The sequence below is a fragment of the Rhinolophus ferrumequinum genome, chromosome 10 (assembly GCF_004115265.2).
Source record: "Rhinolophus ferrumequinum isolate MPI-CBG mRhiFer1 chromosome 10, mRhiFer1_v1.p, whole genome shotgun sequence".
Classification (NCBI taxonomy): domain Eukaryota; kingdom Metazoa; phylum Chordata; class Mammalia; order Chiroptera; family Rhinolophidae; genus Rhinolophus; species Rhinolophus ferrumequinum.
The window spans coordinates 6,713,688-6,730,114 of record NC_046293.1 but is presented as its reverse complement, the minus strand read 5'-3'; the positions used below and the strand labels follow the sequence as shown (position 1 = coordinate 6,730,114).

General features: G+C 44.2%; 1 protein-coding gene across 1 annotated transcript in view; it reads left to right on the top strand.

Moving 5' to 3' along the window:
- EP300 (E1A binding protein p300) overlaps positions 1–11,652 on the top strand; it is a 72,837-nt gene extending 61,185 nt beyond the window's left edge. The window contains exons 24-31 of the mRNA XM_033116369.1: positions 25–175; positions 297–443; positions 1,061–1,174; positions 1,971–2,136; positions 3,112–3,276; positions 4,360–4,521; positions 7,874–8,155; positions 8,340–11,652. Coding sequence (XP_032972260.1) covers positions 25–175; positions 297–443; positions 1,061–1,174; positions 1,971–2,136; positions 3,112–3,276; positions 4,360–4,521; positions 7,874–8,155; positions 8,340–10,529 — 3,377 coding nt within the window. The 3' untranslated portion in view covers positions 10,530–11,652. The remainder of the gene's footprint in view (positions 1–24; positions 176–296; positions 444–1,060; positions 1,175–1,970; positions 2,137–3,111; positions 3,277–4,359; positions 4,522–7,873; positions 8,156–8,339) is intronic.
- Positions 11,653–16,427: the final 4,775 nt, after the last annotated feature.

Here is a 16,427-nt window from a genome sequence, read left to right as displayed (position 1 = left end):
AACTTTTAACTTCTACATTCCTAGGGTTGCCATCTACCAGGCTTGGCACCTTTCTGGAGAATCGGGTGAATGACTTTTTGAGGCGACAAAATCACCCTGAGTCAGGAGAGGTCACTGTTCGGGTAGTTCATGCTTCTGACAAAACTGTGGAAGTCAAACCAGGCATGAAAGCAAGGTACCTAGTAATTTTCCCTTTTTTTCTCTTGTAGGTCCAACATTGCTCATACATGGTGACTATTGTTGATTCTAATCTGAATGACATGTTGTGGGTTTTCCCTCCCATCTGAATTGTGCAGGTTTGTAGATAGTGGAGAGATGGCAGAATCCTTTCCATATCGAACCAAAGCCCTCTTTGCCTTTGAAGAGATCGATGGCGTTGACTTATGCTTCTTTGGCATGCACGTTCAAGAGTATGGCTCTGACTGTCCTCCACCCAACCAGAGGTAGGATTTACTGCAGCTGCCCTCTAATGTGTGTGGGAGTTTGAAGTTAGGTAGAAAAGCATAATAGACAAAAAATGGTTGATATGCTTGGTGTGGAAACACAGAATCTCAAGTGTAGTATTGACATGAAACCAAAAAAAAAAGACCAAAAACAAAATACTGCTCAATATTGCTCTTCTGTGGTCATAGTAATAAGGGAAGGGTTAGGAATAGCAGCCTGGAATGGGAAACAAACTCACTACTGTTCAGAAAATGGGTTTAAATTTAGATTGAATTAAGTACTTTGCTGAGAGGTACATGAAAGAATGTCATACAAATGAGGGAGAATATGGTTTAGATTTCTTGCTTCCAAAGTAGTCTGAAGGCCAGAGTAAGAATACTGCCAGAATACATTAAGATCCACAGGTACTGACTAATACACTGTGTTTCAGGCACTGTTAGGCACTGAGGCTAATAGAGCCATAGGGTTCACAGTCTAGTCATTTACCTGTTAATACTGTGTCACAGCATTACAGATGACAAGGTGAGCAAAAAGCACAGAAGAATGTGTTTTTAGCCACATTGATAAGAATTCATTACCTGACTTGCCTTGGTCTCTTTCTCCCCGTTTGGTGTAGGAGAGTATACATATCATACCTCGACAGTGTTCATTTCTTCCGCCCTAAATGCTTGAGGACTGCTGTGTATCATGAAATTCTAATTGGATATTTAGAATACGTCAAGAAATTAGGGTAAGCAGATTGGTAATAAATGCCATTTTAAAAACAATTGCTTTAAACTAGTTTTAAACCAATTACCACTAGGTTATTGTGGTGAGACATAGGTTAAAACATGCAAATATATGACTTTTGCCTCTTTTTCTCAACTTTGGTTTTCATCTAGAACTATAACCTGAACGTTGTTGGCGATCCTTTGATGTTAATGTTACCAATAGAAAAGAAATGGATATTTTGACCCTAGTTGCACACATCCCAGATTAGTTTTAGTTTGTTCAGTTAAACTTTGAGTTACAGTTTGATTTGAAGGTTGATTGTTACTCATTTTGGACCAGAACCTTAAACATTTGCATTTGATCCTTTTACACCTGGGTATCAAAACCAAAACCAAACGTCTGGAGATAATAAAAAGTCATTAGACTTGTTCCTTACCTTCATGGTCTGTATGTGCTTGAGAATATCCACCCCCTCACCTTGCAGGTTGTTCTTAACAATTTACATTTCTTTTAGCTTTCTTGCTACAATGGATCCATTTTCCTTTGCATTGTAGCTTTCATTTGGTCTTTAAATGCAAATGTGGGATTTGGGGATCTTCCCAGAACTAGGCCACATGAGGTCCATTGTTAGTGCTGTGGCTTGCACGTAGTTATGGCCTAAGAATTTTGATCTGATGCTGGATTGCATACTTTTGTATTATCTTGGGAGAAATCACTGCTTTCTGTACTGACTCCACCTTGTAGTTTAAAATGTGACATTCTTCCCAGAATGGATAATCTTTTCTTTTGAATGTTCCTTCTCTTTGTGGTGTTAGTTATACTACAGGGCATATTTGGGCATGTCCCCCAAGTGAGGGAGACGACTATATCTTCCATTGCCACCCTCCTGACCAGAAGATACCCAAGCCCAAGCGACTGCAGGAGTGGTACAAAAAGATGCTTGACAAAGCTGTGTCTGAGCGAATCGTCCATGACTACAAGGTCAGGAGGAATGGGGGGAGTAATAGAAGCTGAAATCCTGCTGCTGCTCTGTATTCTGCCTCTTCACTATCTTAACAAAAATCTTCTGTTCCCCCTCTTCCATGTAATTTATAAAGTTACTAATTTGGTAGTGTTTTTATTTTGCCTGAATTATTACTAAGATGAAGTGTATCGGGCAAATATGTTTTAAAATTGCTAAATCTATAATCAGTTGAGTATATCAGTATTTAGTATTCTCTTTACTTTTCTGTATAATCATATTTTTTCAAAGAAAAGCAAGGCTTGCAAAGAGTCTTCGGTCAACAAACCCTGTTTTAAAGATGTGACTAATTAAAAATATTTTTAGTAGCCATTTCTGATTGATTATAGGGTATCTCATGATAAGAACTTGAACTACTAAATTTCTTAAAGGATTTTAGTCAAGGGCAGGAAATCATCAACTGGATGTTTGCCCAAGCAGCACTGTAAATCATTCTGTAGCCTTACAGTTTCCAGTATTTGTAATTTGAGTTGTGTAATTTGAGTTGTGTTGATTTGAGTTGTATTTGTCAGTGAAAGCTGCTGAAATTCCAAGGATGGGTACAAGGCAGGCGTGCCTTACGTCGCACTGCCTTTTGCCGTCAGGTGTGGTAAAGGCGTCGGTGTGCCTGCCTTTGCTGCTGCCCTGAATCCTAGCAGGGTAATCCACCACTTGGTTATATAAAGGCAGTTAATCGCCTTGTCCTCATGGGTAGAGGAAAGAGAAAAACAGAAATACTGTCTGAAGACGGGGCCTTCTCACTCTGTGTATGACACCCAGTGTCTTCCCCGGCATGGAGCTTAGATATAAAATCTCTGCCACCATTTCAGAAGACATTTTAATCCTTGGTGTTTCTTATGTCCATTAGCGGTGACTGCTTCTGTATAATAAGTACATTTTCTTGGGGGGGGGAAGAAAAGAAACAAATTTCAGTTTGTACATGGGTATTTTCACAGGATATTTTTAAACAAGCTACTGAAGATCGATTAACTAGTGCGAAGGAATTGCCTTACTTTGAGGGTGATTTCTGGCCCAATGTTCTGGAAGAGAGCATTAAGGAACTGGAACAGGAGGAGGAAGAGAGAAAGCGAGAGGAAAATACCAGCAATGAAAGCACGGATGTAAGGGCTCTGCATTTTCCTTTCCACCTCCTACCTTGATTCTCATGTATAATCCAGAAGTGAACTTAAACTTTCAGCTTGGTCTTAAAGCTCGCAGGTGTGAAAGAGACCTTTAAATTGGGCAAGAAATAATTGGCTTAGATAAGTTACTGAGGTTCTATTTCTGTGGTTTTAAAATTTTTGAGTATCAGACTCCCTTTTAAATGGAACCTTGGATTTCCAGTATGGAAACTGAAGAGGAACCCTGGGAAACTGATAGAAATTGACCTGTCTAGAGCAGGGGTTTGGCAAACTTGACCTTCTGTAAAGTTCCAGATTATGAATATTTTGGGCCCTGCAGGCCATGTATTGTCTCCAGCACATTCTGTCTTGTTTTGTTTAGCACTTTATAAATGTGAAAAACATTCTTAAGCCATACAAACCAAAAACAGGCCTGGACCACAGTTTGCCAGTCCCCCATACACAACCTGTATTGTAAGACGATCCTCTGAGGAGCTTTTCTGGGTCCGTTATTTCCCCATCGCACATCTATAATTGCCCTCATAGAGTCTGACCTACTAAAGTCACGCTGAAATAGTCTGCTAAAGAATACTTTACAGCCTTGTTTAAATTCATTGACTGAATGTTTTTCAAGGTTTTTGTTTGTTTTTAGAGCAGACTCATAAAACTGTACAATGTGAGTGGAAGGAAATGAATCCAAGTCCTTGGCTGACCGCTTCGTACACCCTTTACTATCCCACACTGCCACTCACTCCTTGTTCCCCATCCTCAGCTTGGGGGTAGGATGGCTCCATCTGAGGGATCTCCAAACTATGGGCTCTTCTGGTCAAAAAGCAACAGCCTGCCATTGTCCTAATGAAGGGTCTTAGTGCAGAGGTTCTTCACCAGGAGAAAATCAGTACGTTAGTAAACAGTTTACTATAAATAACAGCTTAAAAAAGAGGGAGTAAAGAGCAGTTCAGAAGGCATGACATTATGATCTCTAGTTTCAAAGAAAGGAGAGTCTGTTTACCATTAGTATTGTTCAGATCACTTCCTAACAAAACGTTAACATTTTCTTCTCTCCCTTGTGCTGTCCTGCAGGTAACAAAGGGAGACAGCAAAAATGCTAAAAAGAAGAATAATAAGAAAACCAGCAAAAACAAGAGCAGCCTGAGTAGGGGCAATAAGAAGAAGCCAGGCATGCCCAATGTATCCAATGACCTCTCGCAGAAACTGTACGCCACCATGGAGAAACATAAAGAGGTAAGATGCAGCCTCCGAGGACAAGAGAGAACCGGCAGGATTTCTTAAAAAAGTGCCCATCATGGTTGGGCACTGACTGGACCATTGTAAATTCAGAAGGAAGAAATCACTTGAGTAAGAAGAAAATAGGATGGCTAGAGTGGGTGGTAAGAAGAGGAAATGGTAAGGTTTCTTTGATTTGCAACTGTTACGAATCTACAAATAGTACAGTCTTACGTAGTTGTGTGCTGTATAATGACGTTTTGGTCAATAATGAACTGCATATGCAGTGGTGGTCCCATAAGATTTTAATGGAACTGAAAAATTCCCATCGCCTAGCAACGTTATAGCTGTCATAACGTCATAGCGCAACGCATGATGCACATTTGTGGTGGCGCTGGTGTAAACAGACCTGTAGTGCTACCCGTCGTATGAAAGTACAGATAGCACTAGGTACAGTAGTCCTTTGTGTGCCATCTAGGTTTGTGTAAGTACACTATGACGAAATCACCTACTGACACATTTCTGAGAATATATATCCTGCTCGCGAAGTGGCGCATGTCTAATTTATAAGTGTAGTCTGTCTAACCCTGTCATTTGTGATCCTCGTGTGTTTTTGTACCTCCATCCATCGTTCAGGATATTGGCTTGTTGGATATTTTGTTGTTTCGTTTTTAATTTTTTTTGGGGGGGTAATATTGGAGAACAGTGTGTTTCTCCAGGGCCCATCAGCTCCAAGTCGTTGTCCTTCAATCCAGTAGTGGAGGATGCAGCTCAGCTCCAAGTCCAGTCTCCATTTTCAGTCTTAGTTGTAGGGGGCGTCCCATGTGGGAATTGAACCTTCAACCTTGTTGAGAGCTTGTGCTCTAAGCAACTGAGCCATCCGGCCGCCCCTCCGGAAGCTCAGCAGCAGCTCGTTATCTTCAGTCTAGTTGTGGAGGGCACAGCTCACTGGCCCATGTGGAAATCGAACCAGCAACCCTGTTGTTCAGAGCTCTCACTCTAACCAACTGAGCCATGCAGCCACCCCTGTTGTTTTGTTTAAACCAAGCTCCTTTAGAATTCTATTGGCCATTCCAGTTTATCTGTAATGGGACTTTGGCAAAACAAATGAATAAAAATATTGACTATTGGCCTTCCTGAAAGTGCATTGGGAAGTGGAGAGAATAGAAGAAAAGTTAAACTTTCATATATGCTCTTTTAACCTCTTCTCAGAGAAGTTAAAACTTTGAATTATTTCATTATTTAAATTGCTTATTTGTTGTTGTAGGTAGTCTGGGAACGTAACTGGGTGCATTGGGGGATGATCTTTTTCCCTGCAGCATTATCATTGGTTCTTTGAGGGAAATTCATGTTAGGTGTAGGGTTGGTTGGTTTTTTAATCATGGTTCCACTTTGTTCAGATACTACGGTCAAATTCTTATGGGGAGTGGCTGTTATGTGGAGAGGGAACTGAAAGCTTGATTTCAAGTATGGAATTACAACCAAATTGATTAAGCAGTCTCTTTGGGAGAGAAATAGTTATGGCAGAACCCTTCTTTAGAGAGGTATTTGTTAAAATGGTGCTTGACCAGTAAAGCTGTTCAAAGCATCTTTTCCCACATACCACCACTCTACTCCCATGCCTTTGTTGTTGAAGCCTGAAGAACTAAGGTCAACAGGATAACCTAAGGTGATGGAGGCCTACTACCATTATCTCAGCCGTGCTAGTGAAATGGAAGGATTCCTGAGTTCCAACGGGTGCCTCACTTAGATAATAATTATTAGTTATTTCAATCAATATTTAGTATCACAAAATTCTAACGTGACAGCAATTGGGAAAGACCCTCAGAGTATATTGTAACAGGTTTGAATTAAGTAGTGGATACATGCTATGACTGTTTAATCTGAATATAGGTAGTAGTCACTTGTTAGGACTTAGAATCTGAGATTGTCGTTGCAGGTTAAATTCAAGTATTGTCTGAGCTCTGCAGTGACACACAGCAGGGTCAGTCTGATGGCTGTGATTCAGGGTTGGCCATAATGGGCGTGTCCTGGGGAATCACCGGATGGTTCTGTTAGCCTCTGTTTCGGATGGGTTCTTACTGGCATTCCCCATTTGTTAGGAGAGCTTTCTGTGAGCTACGATCTTAAACCCAGTATCAAGGTCAGACACGTCACACTCCTCCCTTGATGCTTTTAACTTCTGGCATCTGCTACGTGGGTGTCTCCACTCAGTGTGTGCTCTCTTGTCCTGTGTTTTTTCTAGAAATGTATCTTATCTTAAAAGATTCTTGTTTTATGCAAACATTGCTTCCCAAGTATACTATAAGTCTTATTGCCAGTTTGCACAGGTTTTCAGCCTTCTGAAAAACTGGTAGAATATAGTGGGCAAAACCGCAGTTACTCACAACGTCCTGATCTCTTAAAGGTACCATTTTGTATTTTATTAGGTTAATAAGAGTTTATATTTGTATACTAATTCCAAATATATATATACCAGCTTCCTATTGCAGCCTTTACACTAATGGTTATGGGAACTGATGGTTGTGTGTTTTCAAACATCAATGAACAAAATACCTGCTTCTACAGCAAGGAATAAGGTGGTTTTGGGATTTTTATCTTTCGCACCCCCACCAACATTTGTGTGTTTTTTGTTCTTGTTTTTCAAACTTACAGGAAAGTTGCATAGAGAGCCCGCCTTCGCTCGCTTCACTTAATCAGCATTTGTTAACATTGTGCTTTTTTTTTTTATCCAAAGCGTGGATTAAAAAGACATCCTTAGAAGTATGTCTTCTAAGAAAGAAAGAAGACATCCTTTGTACAGCCAAACTATGTTTTCTTACTCAGGAACTTAACCCAGAGTCACCATCTAATGTCTGGTCCTTATATGTTCCAGTTGAGGATTATGTGTCGAGCTGCAATGTCTCAGTTTCTGGCCTTATTTTCTTTCGTGATATGGACATTTGTCATAATTAGTATAGGCCAATCGTTTTGTAGAATGTCCCTCAATTTGGATTTGTTTGACTTGTTTCCTTTTAATTAGATTCAGATTAAACCATGGATTGTATTTTACAGCACACCTCTGAGGCAAAATGTCTTGTACCGCAGCTGTACCTGACCTAGACCCTTCTTATTTTGAAGGGCTTATTGAATGAAGTAGGAAAGCTAAGATGTGGATTTTAGCCTGTTGTAGACAGTCTCAAAGAGGAGACCAGAGATTTGTGAAGCAGGAAGAAGGGCTGTATCACTTAACCTTGCAGTTGTAAAACTAACTCAGGCTTCATCAGCCTCACAGGCGTCCGTCCATTCCAGCTTACCTGTCCGCTGTGTTTGGTCCAGCACCTGGCGGTGCTATAGTCCCAGAGCCAGGATGAGCGTGTGTTTTTTGCAGGTTTTCTTTGTGATCCGCCTCATCGCTGGCCCTGCTGCCAACTCCCTGCCTCCCATCGTTGACCCTGACCCCCTCATCCCCTGCGATCTGATGGATGGGCGGGATGCCTTTCTCACCCTCGCAAGGGACAAGCACCTGGAGTTCTCGTCCCTCCGAAGAGCCCAGTGGTCCACCATGTGCATGCTAGTGGAGCTGCACACCCAGAGCCAGGACCGCTTCGTCTACACCTGCAACGAGTGCAAGCACCACGTGGAGACGCGCTGGCACTGCACTGTGTGTGAGGTAGGCACGGGGTGGGCCCGTGGCGAGTGAGGGCCAGAGGTGGGAGGGGCCTGGCCCAGTATGTGAGCGGTAGCGCTGAAGGGGCTTCTCTGAAAAGGTGTTGGAGCCCAGCAGAGCATGTGAAGTGCTTTGGAATGCCTTGAGTCTTGGAGAGTTGACCTGCACCTGTGTTCTCCTCCCCCAGGATTATGATTTGTGTATCACCTGCTATAACACTAAAACCCATGACCACAAAATGGAGAAGCTCGGTCTCGGTTTAGATGATGAGAGCAACAACCAGCAGGCCGCAGCCACCCAGAGCCCAGGAGACTCCCGCCGCCTGAGCATCCAGCGCTGCATCCAGTCCCTGGTGCACGCCTGCCAGTGCCGCAACGCCAACTGCTCGCTGCCGTCCTGCCAGAAGATGAAGCGCGTCGTGCAGCACACCAAGGGCTGCAAGCGGAAAACCAATGGCGGTTGCCCCATCTGCAAGCAGCTCATTGCCCTGTGCTGCTACCATGCCAAGCACTGCCAGGAGAACAAGTGCCCTGTGCCCTTCTGCCTGAACATCAAGCAGAAGCTCCGGCAGCAGCAGCTGCAGCACCGGCTCCAGCAGGCCCAGATGCTCCGCAGACGGATGGCCAGCATGCAGCGGGCCGGCGTGGTGGGCCAGCAGCAGGGCCTGCCCTCCCCGACCCCTGCCACTCCAACCACACCAACCAGCCAGCAGCCTAGCACCCCGCAGACGCCCCAGCCCCAGCCCCCCTCCCAGCCCCAGCCCACCCCTCCCAACAGCATGCCGCCCTACTTGTCCAGGACTCAAGCTGCTGGCCCTGTGTCCCAGGGTAAGGCAGCAGGCCAGGTGACCCCTCCAACCCCCCCTCAGACTGCTCAGCCACCCCTTCCGGGGCCCCCACCTGCAGCAGTGGAAATGGCAATGCAGATTCAGAGGGCAGCGGAGACGCAGCGCCAGATGGCCCATGTGCAAATTTTTCAAAGGCCAATTCAGCACCAGATGCCCCAGATGGCTCCAATGGCCCCAATGGGTATGAACCCACCTCCCATGGCCAGAGGTCCCAGTGGGCACTTGGAGCCAGGGATGGGGCCCACCGGGATGCAGCAGCAGCCACCGTGGGCCCAAGGGGGATTGCCTCAGCCCCAGCAACTGCAGTCCGGGATGCCGAGGCCAGCCATGATGTCAGTGGCCCAGCATGGTCAGCCCTTGAACATGGCTCCCCAGCCAGGATTGGGCCAGGTAGGTGTGAGCCCTCTGAAACCAGGCACTGTGTCTCAACAAGCCTTACAGAATCTTTTGCGGACTCTCAGGTCTCCCAGCTCGCCCCTGCAGCAGCAACAGGTGCTTAGTATCCTTCACGCCAACCCCCAGCTGTTGGCTGCATTCATCAAGCAGCGAGCTGCCAAGTACGCCAACTCGAATCCACAGCCCCTCCCCGGGCAGCCGGGCATGCCGCAGGGCCAGCCAGGGCTACAGCCCCCTGCCATGCCGGGCCAGCAGGGGGTCCACTCCAGTCAGGCCATGCAAAACATGAGTGCCCTGCAGCCGGGTGTGCAGAGGGCCGGCCTGCCCCAGCAGCAAGCGCAGCAGCAGCTGCAGCCAGCCATGGGCGGCATGAGCCCGCAGGCCCAGCAGATGAACATGAACCACAGCACCATGCCTTCACAGTTCCGAGACATCTTGAGGCGCCAGCAGATGATGCAGCAGCAGCAGCAGCAGCAGGGAGCAGGGATTGGCCCCGGGCTGGCCAACCACAGCCAGTTCCAGCAGCCCCAGGGAGTTGGCTACCCGCCGCCACAGCAGCAGCAGCGGGTGCAGCATCACATGCAGCAGATGCAACAAGGGAACATGGGACAGATGGGCCAGCTCCCCCAGGCCCTGGGAGCAGAGGCAGGAGCTAGTCTTCAGGCCTATCAGCAGCGACTCCTTCAGCAACAAATGGGGTCCCCTGCTCAGCCCAACCCCATGAGCCCCCAGCAGCATATGCTCCCAAATCAGGCTCAGTCCCCACACCTACAAGGCCAGCAGATTCCTTCTTCTCTCTCCAATCAAGTGCGTTCTCCCCAACCTGTCCCTTCTCCACGGCCGCAGTCTCAGCCCCCCCACTCCAGCCCTTCCCCAAGGATGCAGCCTCAGCCTTCTCCACACCACGTCTCCCCACAGACCAGTTCTCCACATCCGGGACTGGTAGCTGCCCAGGCCAACCCCATGGAACAAGGGCACTTTGCCAGCCCGGACCAGAATTCGATGCTTTCTCAGCTCACTAGCAATCCAGGCATGGCAAACCTCCATGGTGCAAGCGCCACGGACCTGGGACTCAGCACCGATAACTCAGACTTGAATTCAAACCTCTCACAGAGTACACTAGACATACACTAGAGACACCTTGTAGTATTTTGGGAGCAAAAAAATTATTTTCTCTTAACAAGACTGTTTTGTACTGAAAACAATTTTTTTGAATCTTTCTTAGCATAAAAGACAATTTTCCTTGGAACACATAAGAACTGTGCAGTAGCTGTTTGTGGTTAAAGCAAACATGCAAGGCGAACCTGAGGGATGATAGAATACAAAGAATATATTTTTGTTATGGCTGGTTACCACCAGCCGTTTTTCCCCTTGTGTGTGTGGTTCAAGTGTGCACTGGGAGGGGGCTGAGGTCTGTGAAGCCACCCACATGCTCCTGCCTTGCACCTCCAATAGGTTTTATTATTTTTTTTAAATTAATGAAAATATGTAATATTAATAGTTATTATTTACTGGTGCAGATGGTTGACATTTTTCCCTATTTTCCTCACTTTATGGAAGAGTTAAAAAAAGAACATTTCTAAAACCAGAGGACTAAAGGGGTTAATGTTACTTTAAAATTACATTCTATATATATAAATATATATAAATATATATTAAAATACCAATTTTTTTTCTCTGGGTGCAAAGATGTTCATTCTTTTAAAAATGTAAAAAAAAAAAAAAAAAATTTCCTTTCCTCCCCTCAAGTCAACTTTTGTGCTCCAGAAAATTTTCTATTCCGTAAGTCTGAGCGTAAAAACTTCAAGTATTAAAATAATTTGTACATGTAGAAAGAAAAATGACTTTTTCAAAATATACAGGGGCAGCTGCCAAATTGATGTATTATATATATTGTGGTTCTGTTTCTCGAAAGAATTTTTTTCGTTATTTTTACATCTAACAGGAAAAAATTAAAAAGAGGGTAAGAAACTATTCCAGTGGGATGATTTTAACATGCAAAATGTCCCTGGGGTTTCTTCTTGGCTTGCTTTCTTAACCTCCTTACCCTGCCCCCACACAACACACACACACACACACACACACACACACACACACACACTTTCTGTAAAACTTGAAAATAGAAAGCAAAAACCCTCAACTGTTGTAAATCATGCAATTAAAGTTGATTACTTATAAATATGAACTTTGGATCACTGTATAGACTGTTAAATTTGATTTCTTATTACCTATTGTTAAATAAACTGTGTGAGACAGACAGCTGACTTTGTTTCACTTCTTGCCGTCACATCTTTGTCTTGGAAGGTGCCAATTTAAGTGCCTGATGGGTAGAACTCAGAGGAAAAAGCAAAAGCACTAGCTTACAACCTCCCTGTTTAAAGTAAATTCACAAATGGACTTTGGTAAGTAAACTTGTCCAAAGTTCATGGGGAAAACACTGCAAGTAACAACCAAATGTCAGTTTTATCGATTTGAATTGATATTAGTAAGTCTTGAACATCTTGATAACGGGACTTTCTTCCATGGACCCCTGTGGATGACCTCATGGTCTTCCACTCACCCTCATCTGACGGATGAAAAGGAGCGGCTCAGGGATCATATCCACCTAAGTCACAGCAGCTCCTTGAAAAAGCAGCGCTGAAAGCTAGGGCACCGATACAACCCTGTTCTCTCTCCCACTCCAGCCTAGAAGTCGGGGAGGTGGGGATGAGGTAGTAGGAAAAGAAAAATACGTGGAAATAAAACCTGGGAGGCTTAGAGATGAATCAGAGTGAGTCCAGTACTATGCTAGGTGTTAAAACAATGGAGAGATTACTGGGTCTCATTCCAACTACATGTTACTTTAGCTATGAACAAGTTTGAAAAATTAGAAGACTATTAGTAAGCTGCTTTGGAATCACTTGGCCAGTCTTGTTTTTGTCTTAGAACTTTACACTGAGTCTGCTAAGGGCTAACGAAAAAATCCTTAAGTAGCTTCATTCAAACTCCTATTTTACATTGTCTCAACAAAAATAACCAGGATCCTAATAGGCACACTCAGTATTAATAGAACAACCCCCTTATCCTGACCCCTGAAAATGTTATCAAACATCCACCTGCCTCAGGTCAGTGGTCCAGCAGACACATGCAACACCCAGACAGAGCATACGTGGACAGGATGCAGCCCAGATCTAGAAAAGGCAGAATAATGCTTAAATGAGATGAAATAGAACAAGTTAAGTGATGTAAGCAGGGAGTAAGATCCAGGGAGCAGGGGACAAACCTGACTGCTAGGAATTGGGAAAACTGGAAACGATAGTATTTAAACTGGATCTTGGAGGGAAGATAAAGGGGAAAAGGAGAGGAGCAAAGAAGGACACCCAAAAGAGTGAATAATTAGATCCTGTTCGATCCTGTTCAGATCCCCTTGTCTGTGACTAGACTATAAGAAGATGGCGGGTGCCTGTTAACAGAAAGATCCCCATTTTGCTCCCTGTTACTAGGGGCCCAGGATTGATTTGTGCCCCCAAAAGGAAAATATTTAGAATTCTAACCCATTTCCAAGCAGTAAGTTTACAGCTAGCTTAGCTCTAGCCTCTGGCTAAAGACAGCTGGATTGAAGTGTTAGACCACATTTCACTACAATGTTGTAGAGAAATGGGGGCAGAAATACATAATTAAGTGGTGGTGGGGTGAAGCTGTCCTTTCCCAAGCCAGACAGAGGTAGTGCTAGGAATGGGGAAGATAGGATTGTTCTAGAGTCAGAAATTCAAGAATGTGGTTTCAGTGTTTCTGTGTATGTGAAAATTATCACAGTGAAAAGCTGGGAAGAGCTAAGAGGAGCCACAAGTATCCAACTGGGCTGTTGCTAGCATGTCAATGTAGGAAATTGACCCAGTGGAGGCTGGCAGTATTTTGGGTGCTCTCGTTGACTTTGTTTACTTACTGAATCCCCCCAAACAGCTCAGACTGAAATGAGAAAACTGCAGCTCAGGTGAAATAACTTGCTCAAGACCACACAGCCAGTAAAAGGCTTACCAGAAAGTCCAAGTTCTGTTGGGCTTCGAAGCCTTTCTCAATATCCTTTATCTTCTTACCGTACAGAAGCCCTAGTGATGGCTGCAAATTAACTGATACATATGACACAGGAGTCCTGTTCCAAGCAAATTCAAACTAAAAAACTAAAAACTGAAAGAGGGTGGGATAATAAGTTCTCCAGGCATCTTTTACAACCAAAGAATCTGATCTCCAGAAAGACGGTTTCCTGGAATGTTATATTCATGACGAGGTCACCTTAGTTGAAAGAGCACATAGGCCAGCATCAAAAAGAAAAAAATGCTGAAGATTAATTTAACAAAGGAAATGCAAACTTGTACACTGAAAACAAAACGTCACTGAAAAAAATTAAAGACCTAAATAAATGGAAAGACATTCATGAATGGGATGACCTGGAAGACCTAATGTTAAGAAAGTACTACTCCCCAAATTATCTAGAAATTCAGTGCAATCCCTATCAAAATATCTGCTGGCTTTTTTTTTTCCAGCAGAAATTGACATGCTGATCCTAAAATGCATATGGAAATGCAAAGGAACCAAAATAGCCAAAATAATCTTGAAAAGAAAGTATAAATTTGAAGGACACACTTCCCGATTTCAAAACAACGGAAGTGCAAGACTACAAAGCTACAATATCAAGACTATAGTAGTAGCAAAAAGAGAGACATTTAGATCAATGGAATAGAGTCCAGAAATGAACCCATATATTTATGGTCAATTGATTTTTGATAAGGATGCCAAGACAACTCAATGGACAAAGAACAGTCTTTTCAACAAATGGTGCTGAACAACTAGAGATCCACATTCAAAGGAATGAAGTTGGACCTCTAACTCACATCAAATCAAAAATTAACTCAAAATAGTCATAGACCTAAATGTAAGACCTAAAACTAAAAATCTTAGAAGGAAACATAACTATAAATCTTCATGACCTTGAGTTAGGTAGGCAATGGTTACTTACATACGACAACAAAAGCACAAGCAACAACAAAAATAGACATCAAAATGAAAAGCTTTTGTGCAACAAAGGACCCTATTAGGAAAGTGCAGACAACCCACAGAATGGGGTACTATATTTGCAAATCATGTCGGATAAGGGTCTTGTGTATCCAGGCTATATAGACACTCTGACACTCAACAAGAAAAAGACAACCCAATGAAAAAATAGGCAAAGGATTTAAATTGATATTTCTCCAAAGATGATATACAAATAGCCAATAAGCACATGAAAAGATGCTCCTCATGACTAATCAGTAGGGAAATGCAAATTATCAAAAGTACAATGAGATCCCATTGCACACCCACCAAGGTGGCTAAAATCAAAAAGAGACAAGTGTTGGTGAAGATGTGGAGAAACTGGAACCCTCATACACTGCTGGTGGTTATGTAAAATTGTGCAGCCACTTTGGAAAATTGTAGCAGTTCCTCTAAAAAGTTACATATTTGTAAGAATAATTTGCACACGGCAGAAAATTTACCCCAATAAAATTTGTCCATTACATAAAAATAGTTACACAGAGTTCCCATGTGATCTAGCAGTTCCATTCCTTGGTATGTACCCAAGAGAACTGAAACCATGTTCACTGGAAAACTTGTACCCAAGTGTTCATAGCAGCATTATTCATACTGTTGACATAAACAACTCAAATGTCCATCAACTGATGAATGGATATCCACACAAAGGAATATGGTTCAGCCATCAAAAAGAATGAAGCCTGTCCATGGAGCCTACCCCTACCCCACCCTCCAGCACACATGCATCGCCTTCTCTGTCCTCCTCAAGCTTCAGTGATGCTAGAAGGGATCTCGATTCACACAGGCCCTTCCGGTCTGCCGTGATCTGATGTTGGGCTGATTCATAAACACACGGCCATCTTACCTCACCTAGACAACCCTCCTGGCCAGAGGCCACATCTTCTCCAGCCTCCCCCCACCCCCAGGCCAATCCCAGCACCCACCTGTTGAACTCCATGCCATGCACTGTGCTTTCTACACGTCATTTCCTTGAACTCTCTAGATAGGACATTCTGTGATGACGGAAACTCTAGATCCGCGCTGTCCAATACGGAGCCACTAGCCACATGTGGCTCTGAGCACTTGAAAGGTGGCCTGTGCAACTGTGGAATGAATTTTTGTTTAGTTTTACTTAATTTACATTGAAATGGCCACATAGCTAGCTTTCCCTGAGGTAGACTGGTAACCATCACTTTACAAGTGAATAATCTGGGGTTCTTGTGAGGTCAATGTCAGTGGGGGGGGAGGCTGGAAAGGGGGACGTTAAGGTTCTCCCAACCACTCAGAGGGATAAATGGAACCGTGAAGGTGAATGTCCTCAGCTCAAAGATACAAAGTGACCATAAAGAAACAGCAGTTCCCCAGTCTACAGTGACGTCCCCCACTGATGTGCTTAATACTTAGAAGAAGAGCTTCAGCACAGATAGCAGAGAAAGAGGGAACTCAGTTCCACCCAGCCTGCTAAGACAGAGCCAGCTCAAACCCATCCAGCCCTGACAAAGGGGCGGCCCAGACATGCCCACGGGTCTTCAGGCTCTCAGAGCTTAACCCACTCCCACTGTGCAATTTCCAGATCTCCCAGATCTCCCAGCAACGGCCCAATGACAATCTGGAGACCCCTTGGCCTGCCACCCAAAAGAGTGCACTCAGTGATCTACTTCTCCAGGTAAATTCATAAACAAGCCTTGGTTCCATCGGTCACGGCTCCCTTGCTTATCTCGTGCGGGGCCTCGAGAACAGAAAGTGCCCTCGTGGTGCTGACCTGGGTTTCTGAGCCTGCAGACAGAGATGCAGGCCAACGATGACAGCTGACTTGCTACGGGTCAGAGTTCCCTGGTGGGAATCTGTCGGGGCCAACTGGCCTTCCCGAGGTAACCCCCCAGCGTCTCTGCAAGTGTCCTTTCCAGTTCAAGCTGCAGCCACCCACGGTGCTTAGCACAGGGCCAGGGCCATGAAGAACGCACTCGACAGTAACTCAAGACC